This window comes from Magnolia sinica, chromosome 13 (genome assembly GCF_029962835.1).
Source record: "Magnolia sinica isolate HGM2019 chromosome 13, MsV1, whole genome shotgun sequence".
Classification (NCBI taxonomy): domain Eukaryota; kingdom Viridiplantae; phylum Streptophyta; class Magnoliopsida; order Magnoliales; family Magnoliaceae; genus Magnolia; species Magnolia sinica.
This window is the reverse complement of record NC_080585.1, coordinates 25,370,576-25,392,609: the sequence shown is the minus strand read 5'-3', so window position 1 is coordinate 25,392,609 and position 22,034 is coordinate 25,370,576. Positions and strand designations below refer to the sequence as shown.

General features: G+C 39.4%; 1 protein-coding gene across 2 annotated transcripts; it reads left to right on the top strand.

Moving 5' to 3' along the window:
• Positions 1 to 620: 620 nt before the first annotated feature.
• Positions 621 to 21,123, top strand: LOC131223306 (probable protein phosphatase 2C 57). 2 transcript variants are annotated; one of them, XM_058218663.1, is made up of 5 exons: positions 977 to 1,114; positions 18,864 to 18,912; positions 19,368 to 19,574; positions 19,723 to 19,934; positions 20,290 to 21,123. In XM_058218663.1, the coding sequence occupies exons 3-5, from the start codon at positions 19,374 to 19,376 to the stop codon at positions 20,852 to 20,854; spliced, it is 978 nt and encodes a 325-aa protein (XP_058074646.1). In that variant the 5' UTR covers positions 977 to 1,114; positions 18,864 to 18,912; positions 19,368 to 19,373; the 3' UTR covers positions 20,855 to 21,123. The 2 variants fall into 2 exon arrangements, with proteins under 2 accessions (XP_058074645.1, XP_058074646.1); XM_058218662.1 differs by lacking the exon at positions 18,864 to 18,912 and having other exon boundaries at positions 621 to 1,114.
• The last annotated feature ends 911 nt before the right edge of the window (positions 21,124 to 22,034 follow it).

Genomic DNA, 22,034 nt, shown 5'->3' with positions numbered 1-22,034 from the left:
TAGAGAGGCCAATAGATAGGTTAGATCGAACAATTATGAGTCCACATCTTCCTCATTACATGATTTTACGTCAATCTTCTCTTGATTAGTGTGGCCCACTAGGCGATCAAGCCGATCTAATATTCAAAATCTAAGTGTAGTTAGACTCCAAATATCGGATCAACGGTGTAGATTAGATCCGATCTCTCCAATGACTCCACAAAGGTTATAATACATTATTTAATACCTAAGATTCCATCCGATCAGTGTGGTCCATTTGGTGGTTGGATCAATTGAAAATCCGGAGTCTTAGCATAATGTGCCGTTGAAAATCATATGATCCATTCGGATCAGATTCCACACATCACTTTTGGAAAAATACCCTAAAATGAGCTGAAAAAACGGATGGAAGGCATGGATATACACTACATACATCAAGATGGGCCCCACACCCAGGGCCACACCTAATCCGCTCCCACGTCTCACAATGATACGTCGGGATGTATTGAAGCCAAGCTCTCGGGTCATCGTTTTCAACTCCAGTATTGAATAATGATTAGGGGTATTTTGGTACTTTCGCATCTCACAGGGTGCAGGGAGAGAGAGCGGAGTGCGATAGAAGAAGCATCAGGTACGCACGCGGAAGTCGACCCACGTGGAAATCAGCTTCCTTTCACACACACACACTCACGAAGACAAAACAGAAGCGTCGTCTCTTCCGCAGCGGCAACAGCAGCAGCAGCAGCAGCAGCTCTTCCTCAAAACCCTAAACGTGTCTTCTGCCAACCGTTGCGTGCACGCTGCAAGAAACGTGATCTCCAAGCGATCTCTCCTCAGAAATACTAAAAAAAAAAAAAAACCTAAATTTGTTTTTTTCCTTCCTTGGAAAGCTTCTTTCGTTAGATTCCGAAGGAGATTAGGGTTAGGGTTTTGGAGGGAGGGATGTTTGTAGTGGTGGTTGGAGAGGTGGGAGAGGAAGATGGAGGGTGGTAAAAGAGGAGAGAATGGAAGCTCCAGCGAGAGTCGGCCTCCCAACCCTCTCGCTGCGGCTTATCGACAGTCTTTCAGCAGCAGCGGTAGCAGCAGCCGCATCGCTGCCTCTTGCACGAATTCCCTCGTTCGCCATCCCTCTCTTGTAATTCTCTCTCTCTCTCTCTCTCTCTCTCTCTCTCTGTGGCTCTGATTTTGTTTTTTTCCTTCTTTTGAGTGAAATTTAGCTTGAAGATGGAAAAAAGATGAATTTTTATTATACTTGCTTGAGGATATGTATAATGTCGTCTGGCTTTTGAGTTTGTTGAAGTGGGGCCCTTGGTTTGGTGATCCATACAGTTGATCTGATGGGCCCTGCTGCGGATGGACCAATCCCCCGAAATGCTAAGAATGTAGGATTCTGACGATCCCATCTTCGTTTCTCTTTTTTCCAGTTGAATGTGGACGGTTTTCGTGGTTTTTCTCTAGCTGTCTCTTTTTTAGGGGATTTGTTGAACTTGAAAGTTTTGGGGTGGTCCCACCAAGGTGGGTTTTGGGCATGGTGAAGAGATGGTTGGTCTCAGATTAGCTGTCTGGAGCAGAGAAACATGGGTCCCACTTGCACGGAATAAAGGCCTGAGGAAACTATGGATCTCCTCGGGCTGAGGATTGCTATTTTTTTTCTTGCTAGGGATGGGGTAGAAGGACCTTGTTTCAGAGGATACGTCATCCTGAATGGGTGGAAATGATAAGAGCCATATGTGGGTTTTGTGGATCTCCAACTGAATAGGGCTGGGGCATTTCCGTTTTATGCATTTGCAGACTTCGGAGACCACCTGATTTGGTAACCTGGCGATCCACCAAACTGGACCCAGCAATCAATTTATGTTCTATAAAATGTGGAGGATGATGACTGCTTGAATTTCTGAATGTTACTTTTCTCACATGGGATTGTGATTCTTTTGGTGTCAAATAGTGGAGTTAATGGAAATTGATTGTGGTTATAGGCCAGTCTCCATAATGTATTTGATGGAATTGGCTTAGTAGTCTTGTTATGTTCGAGGTATGTTCTGTGTCTTGAGATCTAAGTCTGGAAGTTGCAGAGGTTTGTGGGTTTCTTATTTAGGACATCCCCTATACTGGCCTTGTAGCCTTTATTTTTTTGTCAAATATTTTGACATGTTATTGTGGCATAATTAAAAAGTCAGAAATGAAATATCATGGAGCTGAAAATGGTGGTACCATGTGTGACCTTGAATTTTAAAGCCAAAAGAAGAAACGAAAGGAAAAAGGAGTTAAAATGATGGTCTTAGAGTGAACTTGATGGCATGATTGTGTAGCACGACACTGAATACCATAAACCAAAGGCACAACAAAAGGGAATCTAGGTGTACAATGACAATCTTGGAGGCCAACATGATAGTACTTCCTGTTAGGCGCGTAAATGGGTGGGCCAGGTTAGGTGATATGACCTGTTTAGTAATCTGGTCTAAATTTTAGCCCCATATCCAATCCATTAGTAAGTGGATTGGGTTTGGGTAAGATCAAAGTCCAAATAAGCTAGGTCCGGGTTGGGTCTAAAATGAGAAGATCCAGGCCTGTTATCCATGGGCCTGGTTTAAGTTGGGTTGCTCAAATTTCTAATTCCCCATTTAAATTAGTTTTCTTGCTAAGCGTCCAACAACATGTTTTGTGTAGTTAGATTCTAAAATTTCGGTCAATTAACTTGGTTGCCATATTATAAGGGATTTTGAGGGTCGGGTTTGGATCAAGTTCATGCTTTGTTTGGGGAGGTCGCTGTTGTTGACCAAGGCATCCAAACACGGTTATGTAAAATGGCCATTACATAATGGCAACGGTGGTTGCTGTTACGTGTTATGGGGTCAATATGATATATATATTTTTTACAAAAAGAAAAGGCTGTAACGATCCATATCGTAACGGCAACAATAGTGGCTGTTATGGCCACCATTACTGTTACTGAATACCTTCTTGTTGACTATGTTGAGACCTTTGCTCTAGTTGCTAAGTTGAATTAGATAAGGAAAAATTAACTCTAGCCTCTCATCATGATTGGCCATTGCATTAGCTTGATGTGTAAAATGCAATTCTTTATGGTAACCTTCAGGAAGAAGTTCACATGGCCACTACTCATCTAGGTTCAAGCTTTTTGTGGAAATTGATAGTGTGCGAGCATTGAAAAGCTATTATGTGCTGAAGCAATCGCCATGAGCCCGGTTTGAGAGATTCAATCAAGCCTCATTGAAGGGTGGATTCAAATGTTGTGTTGATTGTACATTTGTACTTTGTTTGTAAAGAGGAATGTAGATGAAGAGTCCATTCTTATCGTCTATGCTGATGACATTGTGGCAAGAAGAGTTGAAGAAACTAATTGCATGAAGTGTTTGATATTAAGGATCAGTCTGTTAAAATATTTTTTGGGCATTGAAGTGGCTAGATCCAGGAATGGGATCATGATTTCTCAAAGAACATATGTTTCGGAGTCATTAAAGTGACTTAGATGGTGATGATAATGATGACTTGTTGAGGGTGTAGACTGTCAGGCATTAGTGTCCTTGTGCTTTGTGTATGTATTTTGGTGCTCTCTTTATGCACCATTCCTGCTGTGTTGCTTAGGGTTTTCTAATAAAATGATAGTTAAGGGTGTGAGAGATCATATCAACATTGCTCTTTTTTTCCCCCCCCAAAATCCCTTCTTCTTCTTCTTCTTCTTTTATTCGAAATATAACATGGTGTCAGAGAAGGTTTTGTGAATAAAATCCTGTCTTTTCTATTCTATTATGTTCTTTTCTTCTTCCCTTACCTTTCTTTTTTACTTCTCTTTTTCTTCCCGTCCTTCTTTCCCCAGCCAGCACCGCCAGTTGCCCCCACCAACCGGCACTGTTGGCAGCCCCTGTTTGACCAACTGACACCGCCGACATCACCTGCTAGCCCTTCTGGCGCTGCAGGCAGCACTTGCCAGATCAGCTAGCATCCCTGGTGTCTGTTGGCCCACCAGCAGTGATCAGACTCTCTAGTGGGTCCAACTTCTGTTTGTGTCGTTGATTGATGGAGTTTATTGCATCCAAATTGTTGCTTGGAGCCATTTACGCCATATGAGTTGAGGAAGCTTTGTAGTCTAGCATGCGGTGAGGTTTTTGATTGATAAGTGACCTTGTTTGTGATTGTTGGGATGGGTGATCAAAAAACAAACGTGACAACGGGGTCTGGTGTGCACCATACTCATGCCGTATTGGTCATCATGATTGTGAAGTTGGATGGAAAAAATTATTTCACTGTTTTTTTGAAAGGTACTTTGTTCATTTTTTCCTCATTCAGGGAAAAAAATTTGTTTGACATGGTCTAATCCACCAAAATGTTCATTGGTAGCTGAAAGAAGTGGGGCTATGTCACTGGTAGTAAGAATGGCCCGTCAACAGATGATCCATCATATCCATGATTATTGGGAAAGTGAGAATCTGACTGTAATGACGTGGTTAGTTCATTCTGTGCAACCGAGTATTAGCAACAGTTTGATGTTTTCTAAGATTGCTAAGGAGATATGGTATGCTAAGGCTGAAATGTACTCTTAGCATGATGACTTGGCTCACACATATCATTTGCACAAGGAAATCATGAATATGTTGCAAGGCGAATCTAATGTAGAAGAGTATTACAAAGCCCTTACTGTTTGTAGAATTAGATCACCGTATGCCATATGCCGGCATTCTTGAGAAACTTTGAAAGTGGCTTGAACAATGTTGTTAAATCACTTATGCAATTGTATGCGACCAGCATATGTTATTCGCATATTTCTCCAGCTTTTTTGTTTGGAAAAAATTTAAAAATGGGAACAATTGAAAAAAAATATAAAAAATTAGAAAAACTATGCCTAATTACTACAAGTGATTGGATTGGGTTCTTTTACCCAATGTTTTAAATATCGTTATCACGTAATGTATTGTACCCATGGGATATGGATACATATCAGTTATCGCATGGGATATATCGGGTGTATCGTGTAATGTATTGCTGTTGTTTGGAAACATGGGAATGCTGGGAAATTGGTCAAATCTTTTATGGAAACTTCAAGGATTATTGAAAAAGACATCAATACACACTTTACACTTAGAAATAAAAACATTACAAAAAAAGTGCACATAATAGGGGTTTCCTTTGTATGAGGTCCTAATACATGCATTGTCCAATTGAACTGATGCAAGTATATTTAAAGTCTATTCATATAAATTATAAACGTAAGAAGACATGTATGGAAACACAAGCAATACATTCAAAAGCAAAAGAAGAATCACTAGATTAGGTTACATATATTTTGATTTTGTGTTTGGAAACAAAGATTGCAATTGATTTGCGAGAAATTGAGAAATTTCAATTTTTGCCAATTTTCCACAACTTGCCCTACCTCCCCCAAATCTCAAAATCGAAGCTCAAAAGTCCATGATTTATCATGGAAAACATGAAGAATCATATATTTGTAACCATTTGACACTGATTTAACGTGATTGATAGTAAAAAAAAAAAAGAAGAATTGAAAATCGAAAAATGCTCACCATCGAATATGTGGGATATATCGGCACTACTTGTGCATTTTGTATCGCACAAGTGGGATATATCGGCACTACTTGTGCATTTTGTATTGCACAAGTGGGATACAAGATATTTCGTGGGATATATCGGTCGATATCGTCAATATTTAAAACACTGCTTTTACCTACTCCATTGTAGTTTAAGTGTTTGAGACTAGTAAACCATCTGTAAATTAGGTTATAGGCAAAAGTGCCCCAAAAAGCACACAAAGGGTCCCAATTGATATTTTTTTTACTGTTGGGACATATATACGATCGCATATGCAGTCACACATGCGATTGCATATTTATCACACAAATATGTATGCCATCGCATACTTTTGGGATCACATATGCCATCATGGCATAGATCCACTCCATCCAATTCGCATATGCGATTGCATTTGACAACATTGTGCTTGAACAATGATGTATATTTGAGTTTTTAGCAATGTTTTCCGTATTAGTATTGATGGATATATCGCACTCTTGGGATACTGAAGCATATAGGGTGTTGCATGGGAAATATTGAACGTATCATGTAATGTTTCGCTGTTTTTGGGAAAATTGGGAAACATTGGAAATAGGTTGAATTTTTCAATGAAACTTCAGCAGATGTTAAAAAAGGCATCAATACACACTTAGAAATTAAAAGATCACAACCTTCGAATGTATCATTGATACAACCTTTTAAATATGTTGATGATATTTAGAAAATATCGCATTGTATATTTTGTAAATATCACATTTTATCGATCGTGACACTATCATCGATACACTGAAATGGACATTTCAGTGGTGTTTCGTATCCCGGTGGTGCTATATTTGATAATATTGGCCGATATTATTGATATTGCAAACACTGGTTTTTATCTGAGCTCCATCCTAAGCTTGAATTCCAATGTTTTTAAATTCTTGGGAGAGATTCGTTGCCATCACTGGAAGCCATTTATAATTACATTGGAGGTGAAGAGGGTCATTGTGCCTCTTTCTAAAGACCAGATTAGTGCTCTTTGTAGGTCGGTTAATGATCTTCATCTACGGGCTATAGAGCTTTGCCTTTTCCATTCAGTTGATACTTCTACTTGAGAGACAGGTACTGTGGTACATCAATTCAGTCTGTTCAGTCCCATTCTCTTCCTCATGCGTCGTGGATTATAGACTTTGGTGCCACAATAATAGGTGGTTTTTCCTCAAGTCAGAAGAAATTTGCTGATGCGTCCTTTATCATGCCTATGGGAAAGGAACTTATCAGCTCTTATCATCATTAATATAACCTTTTGTCCTTAATGTTCCTACTTTTCCTTCCCACTCGCTGACCGCTGTCTGTAAGTGCATTGCCTAAACAGATGAATCGTTGTGTCAAATTTTTTCCTTCCTAAGTTATTACTTACTAGGACTACAGACAAGGGAGAAAATTGGTGGTGGATGTGAAGATCATGGGCTGTACCAGTTTGCGGCGCTGACATTTCATCCACTCTAGTTTCAGAGCCTTGTCTTTGGAATAAAGAGCATGCCCAACTACGGCACTCTTACTTAGGTCATGGGTCCAACTGAAGGTCTTAGGATTTTATTTCCCAACAAGTTTTTTGTTGATGATGAATTGAATTGTGAGTTTTGTCAATTGTCAAAAATCTTTGTACTGCTTATGCTCCAATGACTCATAAATGTTTTAAATCTTTCTGATCTAGTACACTTTGATGTGTGGAGTCCAGCCCTTGTAGTTTTTGTTTTTGGATATATACGTTTTATTTCATTTATTGATGATTCCCTTCGATTTACATAGGTTTATTTAATAAAAAACTAGAAGTGAAATGTCGTCCATTATTAAAAAATTTCATCACGTGGTTCATAAAATTAGAACTTTTTGGTCAGTCAATGCTAAGGAATATTAATGTCATGATCTTTTATTATTATTATTATTATTATTATTATTATTATTTTTTAAAATTTAAAATTTTAATTTTTCTAATCATGGCATAGACTTCCAAATATCATTTCCATATACTCAACTAAATGGAGTTGCATGGAGGGAAAAACCGTAATTTGTTAGAGGTAACTAGATCCATTTTAACTGGGATGAATGTTTGAATGGTCCATATCAATTGTCAGCAGTTTTCTTCTGTAGTACTATTTCCCTTCAATGATCTAATGTAGGTGCAAGCGAAATCTCGAATCTCCTCCCAACTCCAAGGGCTGTTAATGAGTTGGATCCTAGGTTACCCTTACCTGGGTAGGATAGGCTTGGGTTTGTTCGGGTCCATGACTTGTTTTTTGAGTACCTGGACCTGGATCCGATCAGGTCTGGGTACCTGTTCGGTACCCATCTGGTCTTTGGACCTTGGTTTTGAGTTTGGTTTGGGTCAGATTTGAGTCGTGTCCAGATCCGAGCAAAGGCAGTAACATGGTTCAGACCACGCAATAGATGGATTAGTTGCACAGTGTGCCCCTTTGTCACTTGCATGGTGTGCAAACAGGCTCTCTTACATGCTTGCGGCTTAGAAAACATCATTCCATTGCTAGATTAATAACTATATATTTAAAATATATAACACTACGAATAAAGTTAATTGGATGCAAATTTAAACCGGGTCCAAGACGGTGGACCCGACCTGAACCTGAGTATACCTGATTTCTAATTGGGGCAAACTGGTGGTCCTGAACCCGGACCATTACCCGATTTCCAAATGGTTCCAAAAATTGGACACGGACCTACAAAAATCGAATAGGGTCCATTAAATACCCTTGGGTCTGGGTACCCATTGACAACCCTATCCATCTGGAAAGCTCATTATTGAAGGTGATTCTCGTAATGTCACGAGCAATGATTTTTGTTCCAAACTGTGGCAATCGGGTTCATTTTGATGACATTCATGCATGTATCTTCTAGGATAAACATTCCTCATACGAGTCATACCCATGCTGGTGGAGAAACAAATGACCACAGCCAGAGACCATTATATTTGGAATGCCTTTCTGCTTCCTTGATGTATCCTTGATAGTCGATCCCTGTTTTGCTCCTCTAAAAAATTCTATTGTTGACTACACTATAGAGGGAGATAGCGATGCATCAAAAAACAGTAAAATCTATTGAAAGTAAGAAATGGATGAGAAGCCTGTAGTTGACTTGTTAACAAAAAAACTACAAATCTAAGAAAAATAGAAATGGATGATGAAACCTATAGTTGTTGACTTTGCAATAAAAAAAACTTAAGCTTCCATAGTGCACGTTTGGCATGTGCATCCTTAACTGTTCTCATTGGAAAAATGAGTATATATGGCTGGGTTGCAATCCCCCCCAAGTGTTTTATTAGTATGGAGCACAAATATTCTACCAGCTACATCAGCAAGCGGACCAAGTCATGAATAGATTCTTCTTGTGGAAATGCGGATGAGATTATCGATTGTCTCTTCATTGTGGATTTGCAAGGGTGGGTTGGAATATCTTCATAGATGTATTCATCATGATGTGGTGTATGCCAGGGATTATTGTTGTTACTCTCATATGTTTTGATTTCTTTCCCTTCAAAAGTGGGTGAATGCTATGTGGATTGCTTCCTTGTCATGAACCAGCCCTTTGGGATTTATGGAAGGATTAAAAGGCCAGTAAAGGCATGGTAGGCAAAGACCTTGATCCTTACTCTTGCTCCGGTGGTAGACTCTTAGGAGTTTCAACACCTGGTCAAGGGCTCGAGTATCCATAGGTGGTGAAATCCCACTAAGGTGTGAGTGTGTGGGTGTGTGTGCGTGTGTTTAAAAAAAAAAAATGGTAGGCAAATTCCTTATGGTCATCAATAAAAAAGGATAACCTCTTGGGATCTAGTGAGAAGTATCTTTAAAGATAGCAGAGTCAATGACCAATCCAAAGATTGTGGGGGAGGTCAAAGAGTGTATTCATGGTGTCATCAAATTGAACTGGTTTGGTGGTTTATATATGTTTGGCACTATTAAATGGTCCCAACCCAACCAATTATTCCCCGGCGTACATGGTGATGAATACAAAGTCTGGTTGGTGTTCCACCCCTTGGGTGATCCATAGCCCACAAATTGCCCTCTGCTGGAAAGTCATAATTGTCGATCCATTGTTTCGATGGTCTAGAGGTGAAAGCAATGACCGAACATGATTCTACGGAGAATGGTGTTTGCATTTAGTACATAGCATCTGAAATGGATTGGATTCTAAACCAATTGAATATCTATGTCAACTCATTTAGTGATGTACATCACATCCTAGCAGGTAACCTGTTTAGAATCTTTGATGATGAGGTGAGCTTGCCTAGCTTCCTGCACAAGTGGTGTGATCTGAGACTATGGCCGACCTGCATGGACTTTACTAGCAGATCTGAGTTTGCCCTGTTAGATTGCTCGGATCTAACTTCAAATCTGATGGAACCGTTTGGATTTGGTGGTCATTCGGATATCGGCAGCATGCATGGATGGAGACAGCAGCTTCATGGTGGTGTGCATTGATTGTGATCTGGAAGACGGATGGCCTGGATTTGAAGTGGACACATGTGGCTCACTCGCCTATGATGTGCATTTGGGTCCCATATGTGCATGCATGGGCTAATGGGGAATGAAAATGTGTCTTGTGGTTGGCTGTGGACTTGGAATATTATTTAATACACTTTTATGTGGTTACAACTGGGATCATTTGGCAGCATGGATTTGGATTCTGACTTAAGAACCCAAATCCTGGATTTTCAACTTGGATTTTGCATTCTTTCAGTAAGTTACGTTAGGGCGATACATACCTGTAGTGGCCATTTTTTGTTTGGGGGAAAAATCTAAAAAATATTGGTAAAATTCTAAAAGTGTGATTATCCCTACTATGCATGTGTATGTATGTATGTTTGTGCGTGTATGCATGCATGCATGTATTGATGGATGGTTGGATGGATGGATCATGCATGGATGGATGGGTGGATCATCATGCATGTGTGTACGTATTTATGTATGCATGGGTGGATGGATAAATGGATCATCATTCATGTGTTTATGTATGAATGTATATATGTATGATGACTATGAGTCACCTCATAACTTCATGTGGGTATGAGGGATGGTCAAATAGGTATGCTTTTGAGTTTCATTACATTTTGGATGCCTTAGTTATTGTGTGGTAGCTGCATTTGTATCATATGAATTCATTTTAGTTACTATTGCACTTATTTTTTACAACAACACATTTGCTTTTAGGCCCACATTAAATGGAAACTTATTATGTATGCAAATTTTTTATTCCTAAATATGCAAATATATGTATTTTAGCATCTTTTGAAGTTTTACTGAAAAATCCCACCGTTTTCCCCACCTTTTCCCAATGTTTCCCTGAATTAGCAAATACATTTCCATGTATTGGCAATATCGACACATGTTTCCATATCCTAGCCAGCGGTACATGTAACAATATTGATACTACGAACACTCCCAACCAGTGTTTTAAATAGCGAATAGTGTATAGCATAGTGTTTAACCGTTTGATGTGTGAGGCGAAAGCTACATAGCGTGTAGCGTAAGCTACACACTACTTCTAGATTTGTAATTAACGTTGCGCTTGGTTGCATCAAATATCATGGAATTTCATGATATCTAGTGCAACCAAACCCAATATAAAATAATAGGAAAAATAAGGCAAAGACTAAGGATATAGAAAGAGCAATAAAATTGGTTTAATACTATTACTTTTAATGATTTTACTAAGATCGCTGAAAAGATAAACTAATTTTTATTGAAAATAGAAAAATGTAACAAATCGGTGAAAATGTAAATTGAATTTCATTTTAGTGAAAAAAAAGCTTGTAGTGTAAGCTACTAAGCGTAAACGTAAGCTATGCAGCGTATAATGTATATTAATTAGCATGTGGTGTTATGCTACATGCGACTTAAGCTATTTTCATAAGCTGCATGGCATTAAGTCTAAGCAATGCTATGCGGCGTAAGCTACATGCTATATAGCATAGCGCTATTTAAAACAATGCTCCCAACTAATTGGGATCTTGTTTTGCCATTCCACTTGATCACAAACCATATCCTTAGTTAAACCGTAGGTCCTCAAGTCATTTCTTACTACCTTCCCCTTGCCTTTTGGAGCCTTCAACTTAAACCAACACATTCCTTCAACCAGTGTAGTTCTCGGTCTCCATTGCACATGGCCAAACCATTTAAGTCTACTTTCCCAAAACAAGTTGATACGATGCCCTGTATCGGCACTGTTACAGGACCGGCACGACCGTTACAGACTAAAACGGCCATTATGAAAGTTTTTGTTTTGAACTCTTGTTTTTTTCACTTATTCATTTCAACCATGAAGCTTAGGAACTAATTTAAACCGGTTTAGTTCTTGGTCTCTGTTGTACATGGTCAAACCATCAAAATGTACTTTCCCCATCTTATTACCTATCGTTGTTACTACTAAGCTCCCTCGAATACAACATTTCTAGGAAACCGTCGGAATTGGGAAAGGAAAAAGGCGTTTTGCTCGATTATCTCTTAACAAGATTTTGTTGGAAACTACCATTTAGAAATATGTTGTTTGTAAAAAAACAAAGAATTTTCATGGAAATTTTACTACAAAATGGAAGGTGGCATGTATGGTATTGAAGATGGATTGTGGCATGTATGTCACATTGGCACGTGGACATGTGGCATGTTGGCACGTGTGACACATGTGGGGTGCTTGAAGATGGATGGTGCACATGCCCCACATTGGCACATTTGGGTGCTTGTAGTTTTTGCACTATCAATAATATCAACTAATATTACTGGTATCACAAAGGATTGATACGAAACTAGGGGAAAGTTCCAAAGATCCCTTGTATCGATCGATATATCGTCAATATCGTGCGATATATCACCATATCGACAACATATCTCAAAATATCGTCATAACGCCTCTATAAATTTCCTTGTATCGTCGATTTGTGCAATACATATCGATGATACACGATAGTGCTTCCCAATTGAAGAAAATTGAGAAGAATATAAAAACACCATGCCTCTTTCCTCTCCTCCTTTTCCTCTCTCTCCCCCTTCAGGCTGCGGGTGTCTTTCATTCATCACAAGGGAGGTCTCAAATTCAATTGGTTGGACCACAAGTAATGGTCAACCAGTGGATAATTTCCAACCTATCATGTACATGTAACATCCAACCCTTTCAATAGGTCAGTCCCACCACAAGGAACAACTAGTGCAAAAATCATCCCCATTTATAATGTTGTCAAAATCATTGTTGCATCACAAATTCCAATAAGAGTTTAGCTGTGTTGAATTGCAAATCGTGTCATAAAATCGTAAGATTTTTTATGATTTTCATAAAAAAAATTAATTGAAAAGAAATCTGTAAAATATTAAAAAATCAGAAAGAAAAGAAACTTATCAATCATTCATTTCCCTTCAATATGCACCAAGTAATTCCACTAATCCATACCATGATAGTGTTAGAGGAATGTCGTCTTTCCTTTGTTTTTGTTTTTTTTTTTTCATTTGAGACATTTACCTTAAAAAACATATAAAAATCCTTTCAGAATTTGCATTCTTTTTACCATTCTTATGCGTAGAATCACGTTGGAATAGTGACATTTAATTCTGTAGACCAGTGTAAAAAGATATTTTGATTTCTAAGCATCATTACCACAATATATCAACATCATCGCAACCATCTATATAAAAAAAATTCTAGATAAGTCATCCACATGGTATTAAAAAACAGTAATGTTACAATCGTAATGCATGTTACACAACGGTAATGGTGGTGACCATATGCAATATGGGGCCGTAATGCCTAAGGTGTGCCAAATCGGTTATGTAATGGCCGTAGTGGCCGTTATGCAATGGTGATGGTTTGACACGTTACAGGGTCAAAATGAGCCTCTTGAAAAAAAAAAGGGAGCTGTAACGGACCGTTACGGGGTCGTAAAGGTCTGTTATGGCCTTGCGTAATGGCATAGTAACCAGAGAAGGGGTTAAAAAACCCATACTTGGATTTCTTCTTCTTTTGCTGCTGCTTATGCTTCCTCTTCTTCTTCTTCTTCTTCTTCTCTCTCTCTCTCTCTCTCTCTCTCTTCGAAGGGTACAATTGTGTCTCGATTTGCGATGAGAAAATGCAAGTGCATCTCTCTCTCTCTCTCTCTCTCTCTCTCTTCGAAGGGTGCAATTGTGTCTCGCTTTGCGATGAGAAAATGCAAGTGCATCTCTCTCTCTCTGTCTATATCTGTATCTCTCTTTGTCATTTCAAAAGCAAGCTGCAACTTGGCTTGATCATGTCCAAGTTTTCAAAATAGGCGGTCCAAACGGTTGGATTATAAGTTACAGTTCACCAGCTGATAACTTCCCACCTTTTATGTGTGAGACATCCAATCCATCCAATAGGTTGGCCCCATCGTGAGGATCACCTTTTGCAAACCTCAAGCATTTCCAGGCATTGAGTGGACCACACTTTTATTTTGTTATGTATCAATGGCTATAATTTATTTGTGGTGTGGCCCATCTAATGAATAGATATGGATGGAATTTGTATTTGGTGACCCTCATTTTGGGGCCACTCTATTGGAAGGTTGGATTTCACATGCACTTAACCAATTGGAAGTTATGTATTGGGTGGACCCTACCTTGTGGACCAACTGGTTTGACTTGAGAGCTCATTTTTCCTTATATGATTCTCCGGTGGCGTCTGGTGCTTGATACACTTGCACTTAGAAAATTGTACACATGGCATATGTTAACTCAAAATTAACTATTTAAATTATGATACCTGTTGTTGCTTAGTCACAATCCCAAAATCAAATTGTTTGAATGATCCTAACTACTGATTTTCGGTCCCTTGTTTTTTGAAAGAGGGCCATTAGATATTTTTCATTAGTGGGATGGGTGTCAGAACTTTCACGAATTTTAAACTAATTTAGGATTGATATGAGCCCTATCAGGTTAATAAATACATCAGACAAGCCAAGGCAACATTCTTACCAAAGAGTGGACTGTTACACTATCATAAACATGCTCAAAACCACAAAAGAATACGTATTTGGAATCCTCTAAATATATGTGATTTTCTCTCTTTTTTGGGGATTTTTGGCGAAAGATTTTCTTTTTTTTTTTTCTGAGAGGTAACAATTACTTTATTAAAAACAGAGAAAGCAGAGAACAGGAAACAGAAAACAACAAGCAGAAAGCAGAAAGAGGGAATAAATCCCGCTGAGATCGCGAGCTGAATCCCCTCGGTTACAGAAAAAAATTACAGCCCTTTAAGTTAATGAAAATGGAGGCCCATTCTGCTATATAATGCTGGACTCTAAGAAGCACCGACTCCGCTGAATTGGAGATGTCATTAAAACACCTTCCATTCCTTTCTTCCCATATAGACCACCAAACTGCCAAGAGAGCTATTCTCCACACTGTTTTCTTTTCTGTTTTTGGCGAAAGAAATTGACCGTTACGGGAGTGTAATAGTTGTTTTAGGATTTGAATCCTAAATCATAGGATTCAAATCATAGAATCATAAGATTCATCTAGAAGGGATTCGATTTAAATTGTTTTTACTGAAAATTTGACTCAAATTGTAAATTGTAAATCATAGGTTTTTGACATCATTGCCCATCTACTCATCTGGTAATCCACACTATAGAAAGCAATGTTTAGCCATTGATAAATAGCAAAATACAAGTGTGGCCCACTCATTAAGTGGATGTGGTTGAGTTTTGCACAAGGTGCTCCTCATGATGGGGGCCAACTTATGGGACGGGTCAGATGTCAAAAACACATGAAATGTTAGAAGTTATCTGCTGGGTGGAGGATAACTTGTGGTGCAATCGGTTGGACTTGAGACCTTCTCTTGAAAAGTGGGATTATTTGATACTTTGGTTGTGTATTACTCTGGATACACAGACCCTTAGAAATAGTACTATGTGGCATATATTAACCCAAATTAAACCAATTAAATTGTGGTCCTACTCTCATTTAATATAAATATTAGGTTGGTTGAACAACAATAACCATTGATTCGTGGACACTTGTTATTTGAAATATGGCCATTGGATATTTTTCATTTCTAACTGTCCAATAAGCGCCGTACAATCTACTGTTTTGATACCAAATAAGAGTTATTTTTGGTCCATGATACATCTCAAATTGTGCCCATAATTTGGATGGTTTATTTTGAATTATTTGTATGCCACGTAAGCAATTTCTATGTGCTTGCACACATCACACTCTACCAGAGTATCAAAGTATTCTCTATTTAAAAAAGGGGGAGCTGTATGATACTCTGGTAATGGATAACACTTGATGTGCATGCACTCAATTGTTCAAGTGTTATATATTAACTCAAATTAAACCAATTAAATTGTGGAACTCACTATTGCTAAGTCTGGTCCTAAAATCAGATTGTTTGAGCAATCTTGACCTTTGATTCTTGGACACTTGTTTGTTGAAACAAGACCATTGGATATTTTTCATTCTTAACTGACCAGTAAATGTCCACCAATTTCATCATTAGATGAGGAAATAAGCCTAATTTTTAGGTTAGGGACACAATTTGGACAATTTACTTTCAAGTACCTGTACGGCACATATGCAATTTTTAAAAAATAATTAACTGGTGTTTTCATACACGTCTTCTACAATTTGTAAATTACATGAACTGATTTTTAATATAGTTGCATCATTTCTGTCAAACAGTGCATACATTAGGACCCTATACAAAGGAAACTTATTATGTGTACTTTTTTTTTTTCATGATCGTTTGAGTTCTAAGTTTGTAATGATGTCCTTTTTAACATCCCTTGAAGTTCCATTGAAAAAATTGACCAATTTCCCAATGTTTCCCAAAAACAACGATACATTACGCTATACATGCGATATTTCCCATGCGATGCCCCATATGTTTTTGTATCCCAAGGGTTTGATACATGCGTTGATACCAATACTGAAAACACTGGGTGCTTGAAGATGGTTGGTCACTTTGTGCTTCATGTCACACATGGGCCACATGTGGAGCACTTGAAGATTGATGGCGTCACATGTGGCACATTGTCACGTGGGATTGCTTGGAGATGATGGTGGAACATGTTGCATCTTACAAATAAGAGCTTGTGGCACACTGTCACTGGGGCACTTAAAAGATAGGCGGCGACAGATGTTCATGTGGGACATTGCCACATGGGGTGCCTGAACATGATGGTGGCACATATTGCACAGGTGGGACGTGTTTAGCACAATTATATGACAAGGTTGGGCACTTAACGATGGTGGTTGCACACATTGCACTTGTGGCACATTGGCACATTTGGGTTCTTGAAGATGTTGGTGGCACATGTTGCACATGTGATGCATTTGGCAGATGGGACGTGAGACACTTAAAGATGGGTGGTGGCACATGTTGCACATCCACATTGGCACATGTGGGGTGCTTTAAGATGGATGGTTGACACATCTTGGATATGTGGCACATTGGCACAAGTAGGGCGGTTGAAGATGGGCAGTTGCACATGTGGGGCACTTGAAGATGGTTGGTGGCATATATGGCTACCATTTGGGACACTTCATAGATTAAGAGTTTATTTTCTGTCCTTTTCCTGAATTTCTTGGAAATTATTCACACATGGGTAAGGAAATGAAAAAGGGACATTTTCATGGTAACGGGAAGGAAATGGAAATGGCGGGAGTTCAAAAAGCAACAAAAATGCTGTTTCCATGGAAATGGTGTTTCCTTAGTTTACATTTCAATGAAACCAAACTAGCCCTTAATAAAATTTCTTTTTATCTTTAAAAAATGATATCATGGGCTTTGAGGTAGGATAAATGTTTGTGTAGTTTCCCTTTTCAGAATTGGCGCCCATGGTTCCATGATCAAAGCTGTTGATATGATGGGCCTCCCTATAGAGGGTCCATGCCATAAAGATCCCCCAGATCTTTATGGGTTGACTCAAGTGGGGCCTGGGCTAACTTGAGGGGTTTGGGCCTCTAAACTCGTGACCCATTTGGCAAATGGGCTGGGCTTTTTGTATTGGAAATTCTTTCCCTATTGTGATTCATCTCTTGCTTTTTGAGTATTGTTGTAAATTCTCAAATTAGAAATGGGGAAAAAAGTGAAAAAAAGGGTGTGCTTGGGTCTAGGGTCATTGATGCATGGGTTTGAATCCTTGGTCTGTTTTGTAAGCTTGTTAGGCCCTGGCTGATCCCAACGATGTTCACCCCTACTGACAAGGAGAAAGCTGCCTGGTGTTACACAATTCTCAGTCTTGGGCCAACTTGAGTTGGCTCAAGGGTCATTACTATGGTCATGCATGGTTTAAATCCTTCTGTTTTTATTTATTTATTTATTATTATTTAAAGTTCCTGGTTGATCTTCCAGGTTTTTGTGGGTCAACTATAATGGAATTGGGCTAATTTGAGCGGGGCTTGGGCCTAATTTCTAGACCCATTAGTAAATGGTTCGGGCTCTTTATATTGGGAATTCTTTTTGTATTTTTTGATGGTTTTCTTCTTCTTCAAATAAAGTCTTTGTCAATTCTCAAACAATGAAGGGGAATGGGTTTGAATCCTTGATCTGAATTGTTAACTTGGAGGCTTGGCTGATCCCAATCCGCGCCCAGCCTATTTCATCCCTACTGACAAGGCTAAGCTTCCTTGTTGGCTCATCATGTTGGTTGGAGAGATGAGTTCATGATACCATAAACTGACTATATATCCTGCCTTTGGGACCACTACCAAATGATAGTGACAATCAAATAAACTTTCATGTTTGCAAACCAAAAATTACTCTAGGCAATCAATCAATACTTCTCTGTGCCTTTCCACTCACTGTTGACATTGTCATTTGGCTGCTCTCCATTTTCAGCTGGCTTACTGGATGGCCAGGAAGCCGGCATCATTGTCCATAATATCGTTATGGTTATACATGTATTGGAGACCTGGGATATGGGAAAAAATATATTGATATTGTCGATGATATCACAGATCTTGAGCAATGTATCATGTCTGAGGGAAACATTTGGGCAACAATAGGAAAATGGTGGAATTTTTTCAGTGAAACTTAAAAGAGATGTAAAGACACATGGTTACATACTTGGGTCTCAAAAATATTACAAAAAAACAACTATACAGAATGGGTTTCCATTGTATGGGGGCCTGAATTTTGTGCTGTCAAACAAAAGTATTTAATTAATAAGCATGCTTTTAGTGCTCTAAATTTTAAGAAATAATGCAATAATTCAGCACATATAATGCGCTAATTTAAAACACCCCTAGGAAGAGGGCCCGCCAAAAAAAAATGAAAAAAGTGTTTTATTTATTTATTTATTTTTTATTTTTTTAATTTCTGGATTCTTGCAGTTATCAACTTCGATATTATTGACATCATCACACGTATCGATGATACAATGTATGTATTTCAAAGGTCACCGATATCTTGCAATATTGAAAAAACCGCATGATGTACAATGTGCTTTTTTTTTTTTTCCCCCTCTAAAAATATCTTGTATCCTGTCCTGTGTCTGTATTGCTGACCTGCAATAAAGAATATTGGCCAATATTTTCAACCAGGAACATTGGTAGGCATTTCATATGTAGAATTATACACGATGACTCTGACACAAACACTGGTATCTCGTCCAATTTTTTTTTTTTCCATCATCACTTTTGCAGTATGCTCCTGGGCTCTACTACAGTAATTTGGATGAATAATAATTCTGACAACAACTATAGTCATTTGAATGAATAATAATTCTATTAATAACAGTAAATTTTGAATGAATGATAATTCTGAATATTATCTTAATTCTTAATATTACCTTGTTGTGTTCTTATGAGTTCAGTTACTGATTGGAACTCTTTCAGGTGAGGATGACGACATCGGGTGTTTCCCTTGAGATTGAAGAGGGTAGGGAAGGCTGCGAGACGGAGTTCATCCCAATTGTTCGTTCAGGGGGTTGGGCAGATATTGGGTTCCGACAAAGCATGGAGGATGTATATGTTTGTGTCGACAATTTCATGCATGATTATGGGTTTAACAATTTCGGTGAAGAACCCGGAGCCTTCTATGGGGTATTTTATCCATTCATGTTATTCAGACTCTGCGGAAAGTGCATTATATGGACACTTCCTTTTCTCACTGTAATTTCATCTTTTGCATGAACAGATTATACTATGCCATTTTACCTGTGTGTGGATTTTTTTTTTTTGGTTGGCTTAGGTATTTGATGGTCATGGTGGAAAGCATGCTGCCGACTTTGCTTGTGACAATTTGCCTAGATTCATTGTAGAGGATGAAGATTTCCCAAGAGAGATAGAGAGGGCGGTTGCCTCTGCCTTTCTGCGGACGGATACTGCTTTTGCTGAAGCTTGCTCCATGGATGCAGATCTTGCTTCTGGTACCACTGCACTGGCTGCCCTTGTTATTGGAAGGTCAGGGTTCTCCTATTTCTCACCTAGATAAACCTTTCTTTTCTGTTATAGTTTTAGTTAGCTCATCTTGCCTTTAATTGCCCATCTGCTGATGAGTTGCCTGTGGTCATGGATCCAGATGTATCATTCTAGCGGTTGCTATCAGTGGATGTGACAGTCAAAAACCACAATGAGATGGTCTTAGCTAATCACTTTCCTCGTTGAGTTTTGACCACTAACCATTTTCATATTTTATTGTTTTTGGAAGGCCATTTTCTTTCCTTTTTCTTTTTAGCGTGGGCCACCCATGATTGAATCCACAGGTGGTTGCCGGTATGCTGGTACCAACCAAGCTTTAATCTCATCTTGGTGGCAGGTCGTTGTTGGTGGCAAATGCTGGAGATTGCCGGGCTGTGCTCTGCCGCCGGGGCAAGGCCATTGAGATGTCGAGGGACCACAAGCCGGTCTGCATTAAAGAGAAGAAGCGGATAGAAGCATGCGGAGGGTACGTCTACGATGGCTACCTCAACGGCCAACTCAATGTTGCCCGGGCCCTTGGAGACTGGCACATGGAGGGGCTGAAGGGGCAGGATGGCGGGCCCCTAAGTGCAGAGCCAGAGCTGATGAAGATGGGGCTGACAGAAGAGGATGAGTTCCTGATAATGGGATGTGATGGCATCTGGGAGGTGTTCCGCAGCCAGAATGCGGTGGATTTTGCCCGTAGGAAGCTGCAGGAGCACAATGATCCCGTGATGTGTTGCAAAGAGCTGGTGGATGAGGCACTGAAGAGGAAGAGCACCGATAATCTGGCTGTTGTTGTGGTGTGCTTCCAGTCAAAGCCACCGCCAAATTTGGTTGCACCAAGGGGGCGGGTGCAGCGAAGCATTTCTGCTGAGGGCCTGAAAGAGTTGCAGGGCTTCTTGGATAGTTTGGAGATCTGATAGGTGTTGGTGGTGACCCAGTTTTACAGGGGGGTCTATTTTTTTTTTTTTTTTGCCCTTTTTCTTTTCCTTTTTTGGGTGGGTGTTGGTTTGGATGTTCTGACCATCTTCTTCTTCTTCTTTTCCCTCGCTCTCTCGCTGTCTGTCGGTGAGGTGGCAGTGTAGGTTTAACTGGTGAGAGTAGATCACTGAGAGATGGGTCTTCTAACTGTAACATATGCGGCTGCTTTTACACCATTTGCAACTTATTTTCTTTTCCCATCTGTTTCTTGCCTGTCTTCTGCTGCCCTACCTTGGATAGATTTACTGCATTCAGGCTCTCTGCCTTGGATGTGTCATTGAGAGATTTCCTCAAAAGTAGGCACCAACCCTTGGATGGTTAGGATCGTTGGGAGGCAGGGGGATTGATGGCTTGGGATTCTTTACACGCATGCCAATGGTCTGCTGGGAAATTTGTACAATAGTATTTGGGCCATCGGTTTGCATAAGTGCCAAGTGATCCAAATCATTGATACTGTGGGCCTCACAGCGGATGATACATGCATCAAAAGTGTATATATTGAAAATCCTTAAGCATTCCAGATATAACAGCTACATTCCGATCATCTTTTGCAAAAGAATGGTCTGGTATTAACTGTTTGATGTAAATACTGGACACGGTTTGGGTAGGGCTGGTGTCAAAGCTCTGTGAACCCCACCATGATGTATGTGTTTTATCCACGCAATCCATCCATTGACATCTTAATTTAGGGCATGGGCCAAAAAAATTAGGCAGATCCAACTCTCAGGTGGACCGTGCTACAGGAAACTGGGGATTGAATGCCTACCGTTGAAAACTTTTTGGGGGCCACTGAAGTTTCGGATCAAGCTAATATTTGTTTTTTCCCTTCATCCAGGTCTGTGTGAGTTTATCAACAGGTTGGATAGCAAATAAACATCAGAGTGGGCCGTAGGAAGTTTTTAATGATGGACATTCAATCAATATTGTTTTCCTGTGGTGTGGTCCACCTGTGATTTTGATCTGCCTCATTTTTGGGTTCATGCCCTTAAATAAGCTGGCAAAAATGGATGGGTGGTATCGATAAAAACACATACATCATGGTGGGCCCCACAGCTTTGACACCAGCTAGCTGGCTGGTATTCGGGTCACTAGCCAAGCTGCATCCGTAAATACTGTCTT